Here is a 17,477-nt window from a genome sequence, read left to right on the forward strand (position 1 = left end):
TTCATAGAAGCTGCAATTTGTTAAATAATGAAAGATTGTATTTTTGAAGATGTGATGGTATTGGTTTTGATGGTTTGATAAATTTCTGTGATGATATTTCAACCTCCATGAATCATGGACCATGATTGTTGAGAATAAAAGGTTGTATTTTCTCTCTATATTGAAGATTGTAACTGTTAGTAATATAAGTTGAAAGGCAAGAATTTTACAAACCGACCTTAGTTCAGTTGGTAGAGCGGAGGACTGTAGTGGGTTATTAATCTCTCGGCCATCCTTAGGTCGCTGGTTCGAATCCGGTAGGTCGGAATTTTTTCACTTTTTTCCATGTTTTCCAACAAATTTTATATGTGTAATTATTGACGTCCAAATATATAAATAAACAATTAAACATGGGACATTCTTTCTTCTTCTTGTTTTCACTTACTTCTTAAAACTTTTTTATCAGATTATTTTAACCATGATCTTTGTGCCAACATTTGTGCTAGTAGTTTTTTAGAATCTATTTGAATCTTTTTTCCAACGAATATGACATTGATAAAAAGAAACTCGTATAATTGTTAAGTTTATATCTTCATATTTTGCTTATTTGAATGATAATATATTTTTATTATTTATTAGGAATAAATAATATATAAAGTCATGAAAAAATATTATAATTTATTTGAAATACATGGCTTACCAACTTAATTTAAACTGTCAATACATGAAAAAGCTAACATCACAAAAAATTGATGAACACGAATTAAAATATATAAAAAATATTCTGAAATCAGGTTATATCATTTAATCAGGTTATATTATTTAAATTAATCCTATCATTTTCATATTCAACGAATTACGAATTACGAATTACGAATGACAATTCGGATCATTTTATAAGTTCGAATTCAATAAATCTTAGTTATAAATCGAGTGGAAGGTAGGTCGGTGCATGATATTGATATTATCCTGCATAATCGGACATTTTAAGCTCCTGTAATAAAACACCCAAAATCTCGCTCTCCTAAGTAGGAATATCACTCACATTACAAACCTGTACTTGCTACAATCATAAAAATTTCACACACTAAAACACACACGCACATACACAATTCACTCAAAATGGTGCCTACCACCACCCCCACCACCGGCCTGACCTTAGAATCTCTACCGGAAATCAACTTATCCGACCTCTCTCAGTCTGAGCTACACACTCTCTCTTTATGCTCTAATTCTGCTTTTAAGCTTCATGATAGCAATGATCTTATAACCCCTTTTCTTAATCCTTCCATTTTCAACAAGTCTTCCCGGCAAATTTACTCCCGGCCGTATCGCCGGCGCCGGAATTCTGTCAATTCCGGCCATTTTGGTCCGGCCCATGACCCAACTGAGGGAGAGGATAGGATCATTGTTGGGTGTTTGAGGAATCTTCTTGGTGTTCAAGAAGTCGAGTTTTCGGGGTTTGAGAGAGTGGGTGAGGAGGGTTTTAGGGAGGTTTCGAACCCCGGGGAGATGGTTGAGGGGAATTTAGGGGAGGTTTCGAGTCCGGGGAGAGGGGTTGAGAGTAATTTAGGTGCAATTGTTGTGTATAATTCGGATGAGGGGAGGAAGAGGAAGAGAAAGAGAGGGAATGGAGGTAAGAGTAATGTGGAAGTTGAATTATCGAGTGTGAAAGCGAATGGGGTGGTTGTTGATTATAAAGAATTAGGCGATTCGGATGAGTTTTATAGTGAGGAATTGAAGAAGAGGACCGAGGGTTTAAGGACTGAAGAAGAAGGGTTAGGGTTTTTGAGGGGTTTAAACGGGAAATGGTGTAGTAGGAGAAAGAAAAGGAAGTTTGTTGATGCTAGTGAATTCGGTGACAGGTTTCCGGTTGGGTGGAAGATTTTGCTTGGTTTGAGGAGGCAAAATGGATGTGTTTCAGTTTACTGTCGCAGATATGTAAGGTAGTGATTCATGTGATTGAGGATTAATTTTACTTGTTTATGGATTTTTAGGTTATCTTTGTGAGGCTACTTTGAATTGCTTGGATTTGTTTAACTAATGTACGTGTGTATTTTCGACTTTTTTGTGCATGGGAAAGAGTAATTTGTATGTTCATGCCTTACAAGTTAATGGATGAGTAAGAAAAAAATGGGTTGGCTAATTGGATTATCGATTGATTATTGTGTTGTTTTCTGTCTGTGTAAAACAATTTTGTTTAAGATGTCCATAACGGGATTTTGGTTCTCATATACATGGCAATACATCATCTATATTGTTCAAGTGTTTGAAGTCTTTAGCCTACATTTTGTTGGCATTGACCTACAGTTATAAAAGTATCATTATTGTCCCCAGAAAGATTTTGTGATAAGCTTAATATTTTTCTGTTAGTGCAGTTTCAACTTGCCAAAAGTCCTAATTGGTGATGAGATGAAGGCTATATATGCTTGTCGCATGAAATTCAAGTTGAAAAGTAGCATCAGCACAAAACTTTTTGCAGTGGTGTTCACGGCGAAAAGTTACCCCGTAATTTACTGAAGTTTAAAAAATATAATGTTGGAAGTGTCTGGCAGTATTTATATATTGAGCTGGACCATATTTTAATCTGCTGATTAAATGAAATATTATTTGAGGTTCACTTCGGATTTTACTCTATTCCTTTGCGTTTGCTTTAGCATTAGATTGTACACACACATATGATTATGTAAAGTTGAAGCCTTTTGGTTTACACGAGAAACATTTTTAGCATGAAATCATGAGCAGAACCATTTGTCAAAAGAAAAACTGTATTTAGTTTTGTTTTATTACAACTGACTTGAACTCTGTTTCTTATTATTATTTATGGTTTTGAAATAGAGTTCTCATAGTAAGTAATTCTCCATTGAGTGCTATGCTATATATGAAATGTATTTTCCTGTTTTATATTTCTTTTTTCATGTATATCCTGTTACATTTTACATGCTTTCTGCAACTGAATGTTTTTCGATGAATATGATGTCAGTCCTGCTGGAGAACATTTTGCGTCCTGCAAGGAAGCTTCTTTGTTTCTGCAGTCTTATTTTAGGGATAAAGATAACCAGAAGATTGATCAGATGGCTGCAAATGTTGAGCAAGTTGGCAATTTGGCTTCTAAAACTGTGAGTAAATTACGATTGCCTACTGCATTTGCATTGTTAGTTTTGCCTATATCGATGTAAAAGTAATTCTACTTGCAGTTTGTTTCTTATTTAATTTAATGAAAAGTATTTATGAGATATTTAACAGCATGCAGGTGGGGTTGACCAGGAAAATGACGTGCAGGTGGATAGTTTGTCCATTTCATCTCTGAATGACAAAGAACTTGACATTTCGAGTGTGGACAATCTGTATGAGGTTCCTATTCGTGCCATCTTTGATTGCTTCAAATGTGAATTGACTTTTGAACAAAAGGGAAAATATTTAGGGCATATGTTTGAAGTTCACCAAAATACCACCAGAATGTATTCACTTGACAAATGTGCTGGAAGTGGTTTGGTTATTGATGATGAAAAATATAGGCGGGAGAAGGAAAAAAGAACTAATACGGCTCAAGTGGGAGTTAATTTGAATAACAAAACAAAAGGTTCTAAAGAATCACCTCTTCAAATAACAGATCAGAAGTATTCTAAATCTCCAGCGAATAATGAGCTGCAGTCAAGGGCTTCTGTGTTGGATGCTTCAGAAAAGATTGCTTACAATTCTAGGCTGGAAAGTTCAAAGGACCAGCCTATTGGACAACCAAGGATTTGTACTTCTTCCAACAATATGAGCATGGAGATTTCTTTGACCAACTCTGACCGCGAACAGAGTTTGGGTTATCATCCCACTGAAATGGGAACTGGCATGGATGCTGCATCTCTGACCCCAAAGTTGAAGCTATGTGATGGTGGACAGACGACTACTGATGAGAATTCAATAAAAAATGATGGTATTCACGATATTGGGGATGGATATGTTGTGTGCACTGGGACTTTGGATCATTCCAATCCCGGTGAATTAAAAAATCATTGTAGCAGTGAGCAGGGAAATTATGGAGGAGATCATGTTAATTCAAATAAACCTATTGCTGGTGTGAAAGTGGGAGTTACGGATTCTTCAGTACTCTCTGTGCAGTCATTGCACTGCAATCCTGCAGCTGATCCTATATCATACAAGGTAATGAAACATGTCCTGGTGTGTGGGGTACAGTAGAGCGACCAATGCCTCTGCCCTCTATCAGGTTTTGTGTTACTTAAGGTTTCAGCACAGTACCTAAAATCTGTTGCATTTTGTATATTTATTCAGATAACATACGTTAATTTAGTTGACCCTTCGCTATAACAAATATATATAATTTACATTCTTCTGGAGTTTAGCCAAATTGTCAAGTCGATATGTAGCGTATGTTTAACAAACCTTTCTTAGTAGAGCCTCACATAAATATGTTATGTACCAAGAGAATTAATATATTGCTTTGTTGATGTTTTCTTTCGCCAGCAAAAAGAGAGTGGATTGCTTTCTGCTGATCAGCTGATTGACAGTGTCTCAGAGTGTGAGGAGTTGAGATTTGATAAAATGGAACCCTTAGGTGATAGTTTTGTAAATGGTCAACAATCAGTATCTTTGCCAGAGGTTAAACCTAACGATGCAGGGACAGTAGAGGTTGAACAAGAATTGAACAATTGTGGAGAGACACGGACTAAAGAAGTTGAACCTGAAATTGTTGTGTCAGACCTTGGCGGAAATGTAAGGATGGAAGATGTTGAACCAAAAACGGTTTTGCTAAAAGATTTTGGAGATGCAAGGATTGAAGAAGTCGAACCCGAAATTGCTTCCTTAAACGATGATGGCGATGTAGGGATGGGAAACACTGAACAAGCAGCAGTCCTGTTTAAGAATCGTGGAGTTGAGAGGATTATAGAAGTTGAACCTCATATTGTTTCATTAGACAATGGTAGCAACGTAGCGATGGAAGATATTGAACAAGAAATAGTTGAGTTAAACAACCATGGAGATGCAAGGGTTGAAGAAGTTGAACCTCAAATTGTTGTTTTATACAATGGTGGCAATGTAGAGATGGAAGACGTTGAAGAAGAAACAATTGTGTTCAACAATCATGGAGTGAACAATCTCGGAGATGCGGGGATTGAAGAAGTCGAACCCGAAATTGTTTCATTAAACGATGGTGGCAACGTATGGATGGAAGACAGTAGTGTTGTGTGTTTAGTTACGAGTGTGTGTGTATGGTGTGCAAAAAAGTTCCCTCGTGAGACTGTTGAATCTGAAGAACAATCAGAATCAGTTGGTTTTATGTGTCCAACCTGCAAGGCTACAATATCTAAGCATCTTGACAATGGTTTTCACGATTTCTAATCCTTGCAGTGTTTCCTAAATTGCTGGTAAGGCTTCCTGTGGACTAGGTACTTGCTAATTATGTTGTTTTACCGCGTATTACGTTCTTTTTAGCTAGCATGCCAGAGAAAAAGCAACCTAATAAATGGTCAGCGACGTTCATTAGTAGCGTCTTGTTCAGAAAAGCTGGAAGCTGAACTTGCTTATATATATAAAAACTAAAATACAATGATAGTATAGGAACTTTCTTAAAACTATATACTTATACTTACTGCTTTTCTCCCCCTTACATATGCTGCAGTTGATTGATGGTCGGAATTCGGATGTATCAACCGCAGTACAAATATATGCAGTGAAATCTTGCTGAAGATCATGTCTGTGACTGTGTAAGAGCAGCTCAACTGGTGCCAGGAAAATAGAACAGAACTAATCGTATATTTAGACCTAGATTTTTTTGTATTTTCCTCATGATGCTGTAGTTCACATCTGTGAGCAGTTTAGCTGGTGCCGGGAAATTAGAACTAATTTTATATCTTAGACTTAGTTTTCTTATATTTCCCTGTAATGATGCTTTGATACCCATCAGGCTGTGCTCATGGGTTTGAAGTCCAACTTTTGTACACAGCTCGTGTATTACATATACATTAAAACGTACTGTTTGAAGAAAATCATGGTACGCATTGCTATTTTATACATCAAATATGCTATTTTTTGGTTGATTTGTTAGTGTATTACATTTACATGAAAATGTAGTACGACCTCGTTGAATTGCAAAACCTAGTCACTGAAATACGTATCTTGGCGAGTCTGCTGTCATTACATTCTTGTTCACGATCTTTTATACTCTCCTCGAAAATATAACCACATCATTAATCAAAGCCCGAATGTGTCAAAGGCAAACGGCATAAAACTGCGTTGATTATCCTTACACGCCTGATCATGCTTAATAACCTTCGATTCAGTTGTTTTAGTTGACGCTTGCCCAACTATAAATACCACATTACCAAAACCGCTAAGCGGGGAAGCTCCTGTCAGATTCATTTTTGTTTTTTTTTGGTAAATTAAGATATCGAAAAAGGACCGCATAAAGAGGCAGCGTGTCGGTATGTCCTGTGATGATTCATGACTGCTGGAAGCTATGTTTATAGATATATTTACATGAAGAAGAGAATCCTTGGATGCTGCAACAACATTAGTCTAGGAAGCAGAATTTCAAATGACATGTTGCAAATGCATCTTCCTTTGCAAGTTAAAGAGCAAGTAGATAAAGCTGGTGAATCTGCTCTAGAAGTTATGATTCACTGGAAAGCAAATTAACTGTTTGGACCTAATCACTGAATCAGGATACTACAACAGAAAACGTATACAGCTAAGGGACTTGATATTTTTGCTTTCCTTTTTGACCTTTCCTTGAGCAAACATACCAAAATATTCTGCAGGAGTTAGCATCTACGAAAATGAGAGAAAAGTGTGAAAACCAATCTGTCGTCCACTCTATATGGCCATGGGCATCTGGTTCTTCACTCTTTTGGTCACTTACGCTTTCTGCTCCGTTTGGTCGAGGAAAATTATCTGTTAGGAATGAATTTAAGAAAATGTTAACAAGATGGTGGTGGAAAAGAAGGCGTCGAAGAAAAGTAAGAGCGACGAAATGAGTCCAAACTATTTGTAACGAGATCTGTGAATGATAACTCAAAAGTGCAGATATAATTTTAGGGCGCCGGTCCACCACAATCAATTTTTGACAAATTTCTTGTCAATTTTAGGAATTTTAGGACGGAGCCCTAAAACTTAAAAGTTAAGCGTGGATGGAGTGACTTGGACCCCTCAAATTCTCATATTAAACCTATCCGCATAAAGTCCGCGTACATACCAGAATTGTTTGTCAGGGATCAGGACTCGTAATTTTATTTTCACTAAATCTCAATATTTCAAACAAAAGAGAGCGCCAGATTCTTTAAACACAGTAAGTTAAAGGATCAAGCGAGGAAATATAGTCTAAATGGTGTCGAAAAACATATTGTTCTCCATTACTAACATCTTTGAAACTATGATTGAAATTTCTGCACAGAGCATCCTTACTGTTCATTATTCAGAACTATTCGAGGCCTAATCAAAGTTTTAAAGTTGGGTTGAAATGAGACCATGCCTAATTACCCCATCATTGCTGAGGGACCTATATTCTTTTTCCTTCTGTCAAAAATTTAGCGCACATATACTATACATATGTTTATAAATATTACATTGTTACAAAGTTTGGTTGGTGCTTAGGTGACTACATGTTGATGAATACAAGTGTCACATGCAAGCACTGCAAATTAAATTTATCAGCCACACAACATGCTCAGACAATTTGTTGTCATGGATGTGGAAGAATAATAACAGTGTGCAAATATCAAGAAACTTGGAATCAGGGCAAATATGTTTCTGATACAAAATTCTATAAGGATTCACTTAGACAGAGATTCTTAGAAAATGATTGTCAGGGGAGTTCTTGGAGTACTAGTACTGTTAAGTATGTGCAATCTGAGACCATAAGTTCTTGGGAAGCACCTAGAGGAAAACGCGCACTTCTCTGTGGCGTCGTTTACAGTAAGCAGAAGTTCAGGCTTAAGGGAACTTTTAATGATGTTAATAACATGAGACATTTGTTGGTTGAACACTTCAAATTCCCAAGCAGTTCCATCCACATTCTTACAGGTAACTGTGATTCTAGACATGTAGAGTCAATGTAATGTCATGAGCATTTATAGTATTAGTACATTATTTAGATACTCTCTTCTGATAAATTTCTCATTAAGTATGAAGTTATAAGCTTGAAAGATGACTCCATCTGTACTTTGCTGAAAAAATGCAACTTGAGTGCAGAAGGTGGAACATATTTTCATCCAACTAAGAGGAATATTCAAGCTGGTTTAAAATGGCTTGTGAAAGACTGTAAGGCTGGGGACTCTTTGGTATTCTACTTCTCGGGACATGGATTAAGACAACCTGATTTTGATAATGATGAACTTGATGGATTTGATGAAACCATCTGTCCTCTTGATTTTAAGACGGCTGGAGTGATACTCGATAATGAAATCAATGATACCATTGTTAGACCTCTCAAACCCGGTGTCAGACTTCATGCCATCGTTGATTCTTGCCACAGTGGAACTATTCTTGATTTATCATATATCTATAGCTTGAAAGAGTATGTACAATATTCAGTCATTATCTTTACAAGTTTGTTAATTGCTTTACTTTGAGTTTCTTCTGATGGCTTCAACTTAGTAGTCCACAAGTGTACATGTATAGTATTGCAGGCTATTGGGAAACACAATGTCTTTGCGTAGACAAGATTAGTAATACAAAATTACCTAGCTGATAAATTCTGTAATGAATTACGACATTAAAATGGTAGGGAGGAAGGGTTAATAAAAGTTGAACAAGAAACAAAAATCAACTTGTTTTGCCAATCCAAAGTAAACTGATCTGATATAGATTTCAGAAACACCTCATTATATTACTGCAGCACATCTATCCAAGTTTTATACTGCCTGTTTGAGTTTCCACAGTAAGAAATGGATGAACAATTACCCTCCATCAAATGTGTATAAAGGGACAAGCGGCGGACAAGCCATCTGTTTCAGTGCGTGTGAGGATGATCAACTTGCTGAAGATACATCAGTGAGTTTTCTTTTACTGTAAGAATTAAATTTAAAATCTGGTCATCGGCACTGCTATTTCTTATTCTCTTGCTTAGACTTCTGTGCGTGTAACTGCAGGCTTTCTCTGGAAAGCAGATGTCAGGTGCCATGACATACACTTTCATAAAAGCAATCCTCGAGAATCCTGACATAACATATGAAGGCATCATGATTTCAATGCACACGGCCATCAGACAGGCAAGGGCAACAGGATGTCTCCTTAAGAGACTTTTTCGTCGAAAGATATTGCAGGTAGGTGTCTATCTTTTTTTAATATTTACAAAGTTTCAGGTGAATTAGGACATTATATAAGATAACTTCAGAGTTCCTTGGTATTTCTTGTAATCAGAACATTTGTTTATTGTCTTTACATTTCAAATGGTGCAGGAACCACTATTATCCGCTTCTGAGAATTTCGACATCAATTCAACCATCAACCTGTAGTCTATTGGTATTCATGGTACCTGCGAAACACTGGAGTATCTGTGACACTGAACAACTTTATAATTGTATTGAGATAGTATTTCTTGTATATTTGTAAATGTTGATTGTATCAAAATGATATTATTTTAAAGCTGCAATTTATTATATTCACATTACTGAAATTGAATATCAGGGTTATCTTTACCACTATGCTCTCCTTTCACTTCACATTCTGATATTGCTGAGGAAACATACTAAGAATCAATAAGACACACTATCACAAACTGCTGGCTTATTACTTGCCAAAATAATTCGAGGCACTCTCAGTAATGCAATCTGAACAAAAATTGCAAAACTGATATCAAAATCAAACCAAACATACACAATGTCGTATTCAGAAGCTGGGGGAAGAAAACTATACGTAGACCTTGTCCCTATTTCAAATAGTAGAGAGCTTGTTCCCTACAGACTTCGGACTCAAGTACGTAAGACAGATGTACATTAACCTAATTCTGCATAATCTTTGGGAAGTTCTTACCTCTACCTACATATCCAAGTTTCTTAAATTTGCATGTCAAATCATTTTTCAGTGGAACCTCATAAACAAAATAACAAAGTAAAAATGTAATCTGCTATTTTCAGATTTCAATATAGATTTTATTGCATCGAAAGGTTCCTATATTGCAAGGGAATCATTGCCTCCCATTACACAATGCACCCTTTCCACAGAGCAGATAGCCAATAATACTTTGTACCTGTAACAAAATGTCTATCCACTCAAAGTGAATATACCTTTCAGATCAGACCAAAATGTAAATGAATCTGGTTCTCCATAAACAGATCCTTTGGCTGGTGTTATAAAATATCACAGGAATATAGCTTTAGTTATCTTCTATATGCAAAACTTCAGTTAACTAATGAACTTAGTACACGTAATTTAGCAACAATAATTTTATAAAACAATTAGCATACATCCATTACTGCATATAAATTCCACCCTACAAATCAAAACTAGAAGTCACCAGAAAATCAACCCCTATATATTCCAGCTTTCACAAAATTCAATAATTACGACCTTTCAGCACCTAAAGGCGCATCCTACCGAAGACATGTCTACTCGAAAAGAAAAATGCAGCTGGTGCAGAACAAAAGTAAGGGTACCAGTTGAGGCACAGTCCATGAACTGTCCAGCCTGTGGAACCGTGTCCATTATGTCGCGGGAAAACAGTGCCTATAACCAGAATTATGGTTATTATAAGCAGCCTGCAGCTCCTCTAGCAACAAATCAGTTTACCGGTTATTACCAGTATCCTTTGACAACTCCACTGACATCTAACCAGTACAATTATCCTTATGGACAACCTTTTTCAACTCCAACAACAGGTAATTATAATGGTTCTTACCAACAAGCTCCACACACGTACCCACAGTCACAAATTTCAGCTCATCCTGCGCGATATAATGGACATTCCTGGCAACAGCAACAACAAATCCCTCCACAGGTATCACTTGTCACTCGTACGACTAAATTATTTGGATATTTATTTTCCTTAGAAAGGGTTAGATTATTTAATAGAAGTTATATATTTTGAATGTTGAGGATTATTTAAATCGGTCTCACTTGGTGTATCGTTGTTATCACAGGTAGCACCTCCTCAAGTATATGGAAGAAAGAGGGCTGTGTTATGCGGGGTGAGCTATTTTGGCCAGAAAGCTAGTCTCAAGGGAAGTCTTAACGACGCCACGTCCATGAAAAAATTTCTTCTCAATACAATGGGATTTCCAAATGCTTCCATAATTGTCCTTACAGGTACAAAAATACTCATATTCCAGGCTTTCTCAGTTTCTCTGATTCAGAGACATGTCGATATTTTTCTAAAAGTTATTTTAACAGATTGTTTTAAGTAATATATTTGATGAAAAAATATACTTGTATCATGGAAGATTGTTCTAAGAATGTGTTTTTATTAATGGTTGCAGTTATATTTACAGGACAAGAAAAAAAATCTTCAAATATTCAAGCTGTAATGTTGTAACTAGTTATAATCTGCAGAAGAAGATTTGGACATCTCCAGAACTCCTACTAGGCGAAACATTGAAATGGCATTGCGTTGGCTTGTTGAAGGTTGCCAATCAGGAGACTCTATAGTGTTTTACTACTCAGGCCATGCCTCAAGGGCTGTAGATCTCAGTGGAGATGAAATGGATGGCTATGATGAATTGTTGTGTCCTGTTGACTACAAGACGGCAGGAAAGATTTCAGACGATGAAATTAATGCCACAATTGTATACCCACTTCCACATGGAGCTAAACTTCATGCAATCAGCGATACTTGTTTCAGTGGAACTATTGTGGATCTACCATTTATGTTCAGGAAGAACTGGTAAGTTATTCTTTACTAAATTTAGCGTCCTCCTGATTGCCTATTAGTAATGGAGCTCATGTATAAACAATAAAATATTTCTACAAGCAGGCAAGGAGCTGTATGGGAAGATCACCGCGTTCAGTATAACTCTTACAAAGGTACTAATGGGGGACTGGCAATCTCAATTAGTGCATGTGATGATAACCAGAACTCTGGAGATACTACGGTATACTTATAATTTATATGACTTGCAAGTATGTTTCTCTCCAACTATGCAGTATAGAAAATAAGATGCAACTATGGTCTGAACTAATTTTGGATACTTTCTTCAATATGCGCAGTATTTCACAGGTGAATCAGCTGGTGCACTAACGTATAGCCTTATTCATGCTGTCGAACATGAGCCTAATCTAACATATGGCCATTTACTTAATGTCATGTCCAAGAAGATCTCTGAAGCTCATCAGCAACTAGGTCAACCACCGCAGGTTTATAAATCTAACTTGGCCTACTGAACTCCATTTCTAACTTGCCCTAATTGAATTGATGTTACAGTGCATAATTATTTCTTAATTATGTTGTTTGTAGATGCCTCAATTGTCGTCAAGTGAGAAATTTGATGTGTACTCGAGGCGTTTTGTGCTCTAGAAATTTTCTCGTCTACTGCATTCAAGCCTGATACTTAAAATCAGTAAATAACAACAATGTTTGACATGTGCAATCTTAGTAGACAGGTCTTGTTTAGTATTCTGCTGAAGTTTTGTGATTTAAAGAATGTCTCCCAATTTGTGAATTATACTATTGGCTTTATGTTTCTTTTGTAAGAATAGGATACTTCTCGTCCTAATTTATATATCTTATTTGATTTTTGATGATCAAATTAACTCAATTTTGACCGTAAATAAAAACTCATTTTTTCATTATTTAAAAAAAATAAGATATACATATAAAAGTAGATTAAACATACTTTTTAATGATATAAATTTTATAAATATTTTTGATATCATACTATGTGAAATTTTCGGTCAAAGTTGGGTCAATTTGACCATAAAAAATCAAACAAGACGGATAAATTGGGACGGAGGAATAGCTGTCAACGGAGTGATGATTTGGGATGAATATTAATGCATGTGTCAGTAAATAAATGAGTCCTGATACTCCATGTACTCGAGAACGCACAATTTTATCACTTTCAGCAAAATTGTTAAAATTAAGTTGATTTTAAGTACTTTCCTTTCAATCCTTCTCCATTTAAGTAAGCAATGATTGTTCCATTTTCATGACTAGCTCTCCATTTAAGTACAACCAATACTCCTTTGTTATAGACGAAACTTATCTACCATGATTACATATTCGAGGAAATCAATATAATTTCTTTGAATTTAAGATTATTTACTATTGTAGTTTTTTTTTTAAAATGTGATGTAGCTAATTTAAATTAGATTTTTTTTAATGTATTTTCGAAATACTTTAGTGGGCTTTATTCATAAATTTTTAAATAAAAAACATTAAATAGTCTTTTAATGCTCAGGTTAATTGCAAAACACTCTATTTTTTAAGTGATATTCAAAAAAAATTGTGTGTGTATGAAAGAGAAGGTTTATTACTTGAAATTAAAAATTATAAAGACCAAAATACATTAGTTTAAAAAACAAAATATAACATATTTGTTAAGAATTACAATAGTAATAATTATCAATATGGTAACTGAGTGACCAATTATCTCTTTTTAAGTTTCATTTTTTCAGATCTGAATTTTTATTTAGATTTTCAGTTTATTTTCTTTCCTTGGCGAGAGTGTGTTTATTTCTCTTATTTATTGTGAGTGCAGGATCTGATTTAGTGATGAAGGTTTATACTGGGTTACATTTATGATCGATAGCTCAAACGCGTTGGGATTATGATGAAACAGGTACATGTAAATATAGGTACATGTAAATATATCTTGTTCAACAGATCGCTTGATGGTCTCTGCACGAATACTTGCATGAAGACCGACGATTTGATCTATTTTATATTTGTTCGACTCGATCATTCGTGTAGATGTCGTATAATTTTTTATTATTGAATTAAATATATTATTCTTCAAAAAAAACTAGAGATCCAAAATAATATTACAAAATTATTTTCCAAATATTTTATGAATGGTAACTTTCTTCAAATTACAAAAAAAAAACCAAATTCTTTAATTTTCTTCAAACTAATATGGACCAGCTTGCATTCATATGCACCGCCCCTCGTGCACATTATTTTGTAACTTTTTTATACAAGTTTTGCCATTACTCTGTAGAGGATATTATTATATCACAAAAATGTCATTCATTTTGCTTATATGGTACTTAGAGCAAGTCCAACAATGTTTTAGTTGAAGCCTTAAATATAATATAAAATATTATGTCCTACTAATTTAGGACATATTTATCTTACTTGAACTCCAACAATGTGCCTTAGTCTCATTATATATTTAATATTTTATTATTAAAAGTTTACTTTCATCATTAAAGTAGAATATACACTAGAGAGAGAAAGAGAGAGTGCACCATCATATATAATAAAATATGAAATAGGACAATGAGAGAAGTGACTTATAAAATAAGTTTCAAAGAGGTTGTCCTAGTAATATAAGGCATCACTAGGACATTGTGGGATCAAATTTTTTTGTCATATGCCTTAAATTTTAATTTAGGACATCATATAAGTCATCTTTTGGACTTGCTCTTAGCTTGTTTTGTTTTTTTTGTTAGGTGTCGGTGGCTCCAAATTCCAAATTTTGAAAAAATGTTAAAAATAACAATTTTTTGTGCAAATGGCTGAAAATACTCATTCTGGAAGTGGATGGCTGAAAATATCAATTTAGATACGCATTTGTGGGTATCCTGTTGTGTCCTAGATACGCATTTGTCAAATGGGTATCCAATTTTTTTTTAAGATACGCATTTGGCGAATGCGTGTCTCAATGGTAATACCCAAACTATAAATGTGTATCTTTAGTAATTTTCTTAGATACCCAATTCTCAAATGCGTATTACACTTACCCAATTATAAAATGCGTAACCAAAACGGTATTTTCAGCCATGTGTTTTGAAAATGGGTATTTTTAACCATTACACCCCAAAAATTGATATTTTTAAACATCACCCCCAAATTTTTGCATTGGCGCCGTGTACATCCGGCTTAATTTGAATTTAAAATTTTAACCAAAAAATCTCTTCTATATATAATAGGAGAACAAGGGGATAATTTGATGAGATTAAAAAGTCTCATTGAAAAGACTAAAATACCCTTATTTTTAATATTTATATAAAAGATGTGATTTGTGGGAATCGAACCCAAGTTATTTCATTCACATATACAACCTCATACCATTACATCATATTGTCACATGTGTTTTTATTATACACATAATATGTAAGTGTGCTAAATTAATATTTTATTTAACTTTAAAGGTTGTTAGGTCACACACACTGTAGAGGGGGTGAATACAGTGTATAGTACACTCAAATCGAACTTTAAGAACTTAAGTAACAGAAAACAAACTTTATTGAAACAATAAACTCTGTTACAGTATGGAACTGTTACCTCTCAGTGATGAACAAATATCACGAGAGCTGCTAGGGTTACAATGAATAATCTTCTCTAATAATGATAACACTTATAGTGTAAACCCTATGTCTGTGTTTATATACTACACAGTTACAAGATAATCGCTAATTGATATGGAATATAATTCTGCTTCCTAAAATATATCAATCAGATATCTTTTCTTCCAAGTATTCCATTCTTTACAGAATTCCTTCTTCATGCATATCTCTTCTTATGTTTATCTTGATCTTCTTTCCTTTAATCAGCTATTGTCCTAATCTGATCGTCCTTCAACACTTAAGTTCTGATATCTATATTCTGATGATTATCTCCTGATAACATAAGTACTGATATCCTTAAGTCCTGACTTCCAGTATAAGTACTGATCAACAGTTAAGTACTGATTTATCCTGTTCAAGTAAGATCTGAAAGCTAAACATAAAATATATTAGCCATGACATTATCAAATATATCTAACAATCTCCCCCAACTTGTAAATTAACATAATATACAAGTTTAACAGATATTTGATGATGTCAAAAACATTAAGTACAAATGCATGAGAATTAGACTAGATAACTACAACTTACAGTCCTTAAAGCTTTTACCAATTTCAACTTCTGATAACAACTTCAGTCTGTATAAATATCAGAATTTAAGCAGTTGTAGATCTTCGACTTGGCTTCATCATTTTCTGATCTCTCTGATATCAGGAGTTGTTCTGAGATAGTTCTTCAACAAACATTTCTCAGCATATCTGAGTTCATCAATCATTCTCCTTTTGACATCTTTAAGCTCTGCAGTATCTTCACCAGTTTGAAAGATTGCAGCTCTGAGATCATTGATCTTTGCTTTTCTCAACTCCTGATCTAGTCTTATGACATAAGCTTTGTCAGACTCTAGATTGAATTCAAGTCCTTTAATACCAAGATATGTTCTGATCTGTGCAGTATTAGGCTTCATATCAACAATATCACCATTGTGATCTCTGTACTTTGGAACATATATGCTGTCAGACTTAACAGAATAAAGCCTTTTCTGTCTCTGAATCTGTTCTTTTAAGTAGTTTGCAGCAGTCCCTGTTATTCTGTCATCCACTTGAAGTAAGAAAAGTACATGCTCCAATTCTTCAAAATACTTCAATGAAATGGCATTTTGTCTTATATGATTAACCCTACCATCTGTCATAAAATACAACATGATGTATTCTTTCAAGTAGGTATGATAAACCATCTGTACAGATTCCAGTTGATTCAATCTCTCAGGAGTTGCTCCAATACCTGGTTCACTCAAGGAAGTTGGATTATTGGTAGTTTTGTGTACTCTTCTTTCCTCAGCACTTCCCAATCCAGTTTTATCTCTAGCTTCCTTTCCAGTAACTACTCTTGATTCAAAACCACTTGCAGTAGTCTTCAAAGATTGAGTCTGTTTTGCTTTAGTGAATCCTGGTAGGAGTGTCTTTGATCTATTTTCTGATATCAAGTTAACTTGAGCTATGTCAGAGGTTACTTGCTTCTTCTGAATATCAGAACTTACAATTTCTTGACTCTGAACAACTTGAGCCATGTCAGAGGTTGTTTTAAGAACTTTTCTTGAAGTCAGAGCAAGATCATCCTTTTCATCAGTAATTTCTTCTTCCTCAGGAGGTACATAAACCTTGATAGGTTCACCAACCTTTTCTTTACCCTTGGATCTTGGATCTATCTGTGGTTGTGATCTAGCCAATATTGCTTCAGTATGTGTCCTTTCTTTGATCACAATGCCTTTGAGTTTCGGAAGTGATTTTGTACCAGAAGCTTCAGATTTAGATGTGACTTTCTCTGATTTAAGTCTGGCTTCTTCTTCCTTTAAACTTTCCAAGTCCATTCCTGGATTTTCTTGAAGAAATAACTGTCTTGACATTTCCTCATCAAGATCTAGAAGTTCATCAGAACTTATCCTTTTACCAGCAGCAGAACTTATTCTTTTCCCAGTATCAGAACTTGTCCTGTGACTAGCTTGTCTTGATGTAAACCTTCTACCTTGACTATGACCGCTACCCATTCCAGAGTATCCTTGATCATCATTTCCATCATCCTTTCCTTGCAGTGTCTTGTTAGTTTTGCAT

General features: G+C 34.9%; 3 protein-coding genes and 1 non-coding gene across 7 annotated transcripts; all 4 read left to right on the top strand.

Moving 5' to 3' along the window:
• Positions 1–212: 212 nt before the first annotated feature.
• On the top strand, positions 213–306 carry TRNAY-GUA (transfer RNA tyrosine (anticodon GUA)). The gene is made up of 2 exons: positions 213–249; positions 271–306. It is a non-coding gene; the product is annotated as a tRNA-Tyr (tRNA).
• Positions 307–956: 650 nt separating this feature from the next.
• On the top strand, positions 957–6,029 carry LOC141686888 (uncharacterized). The gene is made up of 5 exons (XM_074491981.1): positions 957–1,925; positions 2,963–3,098; positions 3,226–4,134; positions 4,456–5,357; positions 5,612–6,029. The coding sequence occupies exons 1-4, from the start codon at positions 1,102–1,104 to the stop codon at positions 5,329–5,331; spliced, it is 2,745 nt and encodes a 914-aa protein (XP_074348082.1). The 5' UTR covers positions 957–1,101; the 3' UTR covers positions 5,332–5,357; positions 5,612–6,029.
• Positions 6,030–7,549: 1,520 nt separating this feature from the next.
• Positions 7,550–9,589, top strand: LOC141686631 (metacaspase-1-like). Of its 2 annotated transcripts, XM_074491668.1 has the most exons (5): positions 7,552–8,010; positions 8,179–8,503; positions 8,868–8,979; positions 9,078–9,251; positions 9,387–9,589. In XM_074491668.1, exons 1-5 carry the CDS (start codon positions 7,590–7,592, stop codon positions 9,441–9,443), a joined length of 1,089 nt encoding a protein of 362 aa, XP_074347769.1. In that variant the 5' UTR covers positions 7,552–7,589; the 3' UTR covers positions 9,444–9,589. The 2 variants fall into 2 exon arrangements, with proteins under 2 accessions (XP_074347770.1, XP_074347769.1); XM_074491669.1 differs by lacking the exon at positions 9,387–9,589 and having other exon boundaries at positions 7,550–8,010; positions 8,868–8,996; positions 9,078–9,206.
• A 770-nt stretch (positions 9,590–10,359) lies between these two features.
• LOC141682881 (metacaspase-3-like) lies at positions 10,360–13,779 on the top strand. 3 transcript variants are annotated; one of them, XR_012559984.1, is made up of 7 exons: positions 10,367–10,924; positions 11,067–11,232; positions 11,476–11,806; positions 11,897–12,014; positions 12,130–12,276; positions 12,377–12,522; positions 13,620–13,779. XR_012559984.1 is itself a non-coding variant. In XM_074487570.1 (6 exons), exons 1-6 carry the CDS (start codon positions 10,532–10,534, stop codon positions 12,434–12,436), a joined length of 1,215 nt encoding a protein of 404 aa, XP_074343671.1. In that variant the 5' UTR covers positions 10,367–10,531; the 3' UTR covers positions 12,437–12,684. The 3 variants fall into 3 exon arrangements, 2 of the variants coding, with proteins under 2 accessions (XP_074343672.1, XP_074343671.1); XM_074487570.1 differs by lacking the exon at positions 13,620–13,779 and having other exon boundaries at positions 12,377–12,684; XM_074487571.1 differs by lacking the exons at positions 12,377–12,522; positions 13,620–13,779 and having other exon boundaries at positions 10,360–10,924; positions 11,897–12,042; positions 12,130–12,268.
• Positions 13,780–17,477: the final 3,698 nt, after the last annotated feature.

The sequence above is a fragment of the Apium graveolens genome, chromosome 9 (assembly GCF_009905375.1).
Source record: "Apium graveolens cultivar Ventura chromosome 9, ASM990537v1, whole genome shotgun sequence".
NCBI classification, from domain to species: Eukaryota; Viridiplantae; Streptophyta; class Magnoliopsida; order Apiales; family Apiaceae; genus Apium; species Apium graveolens.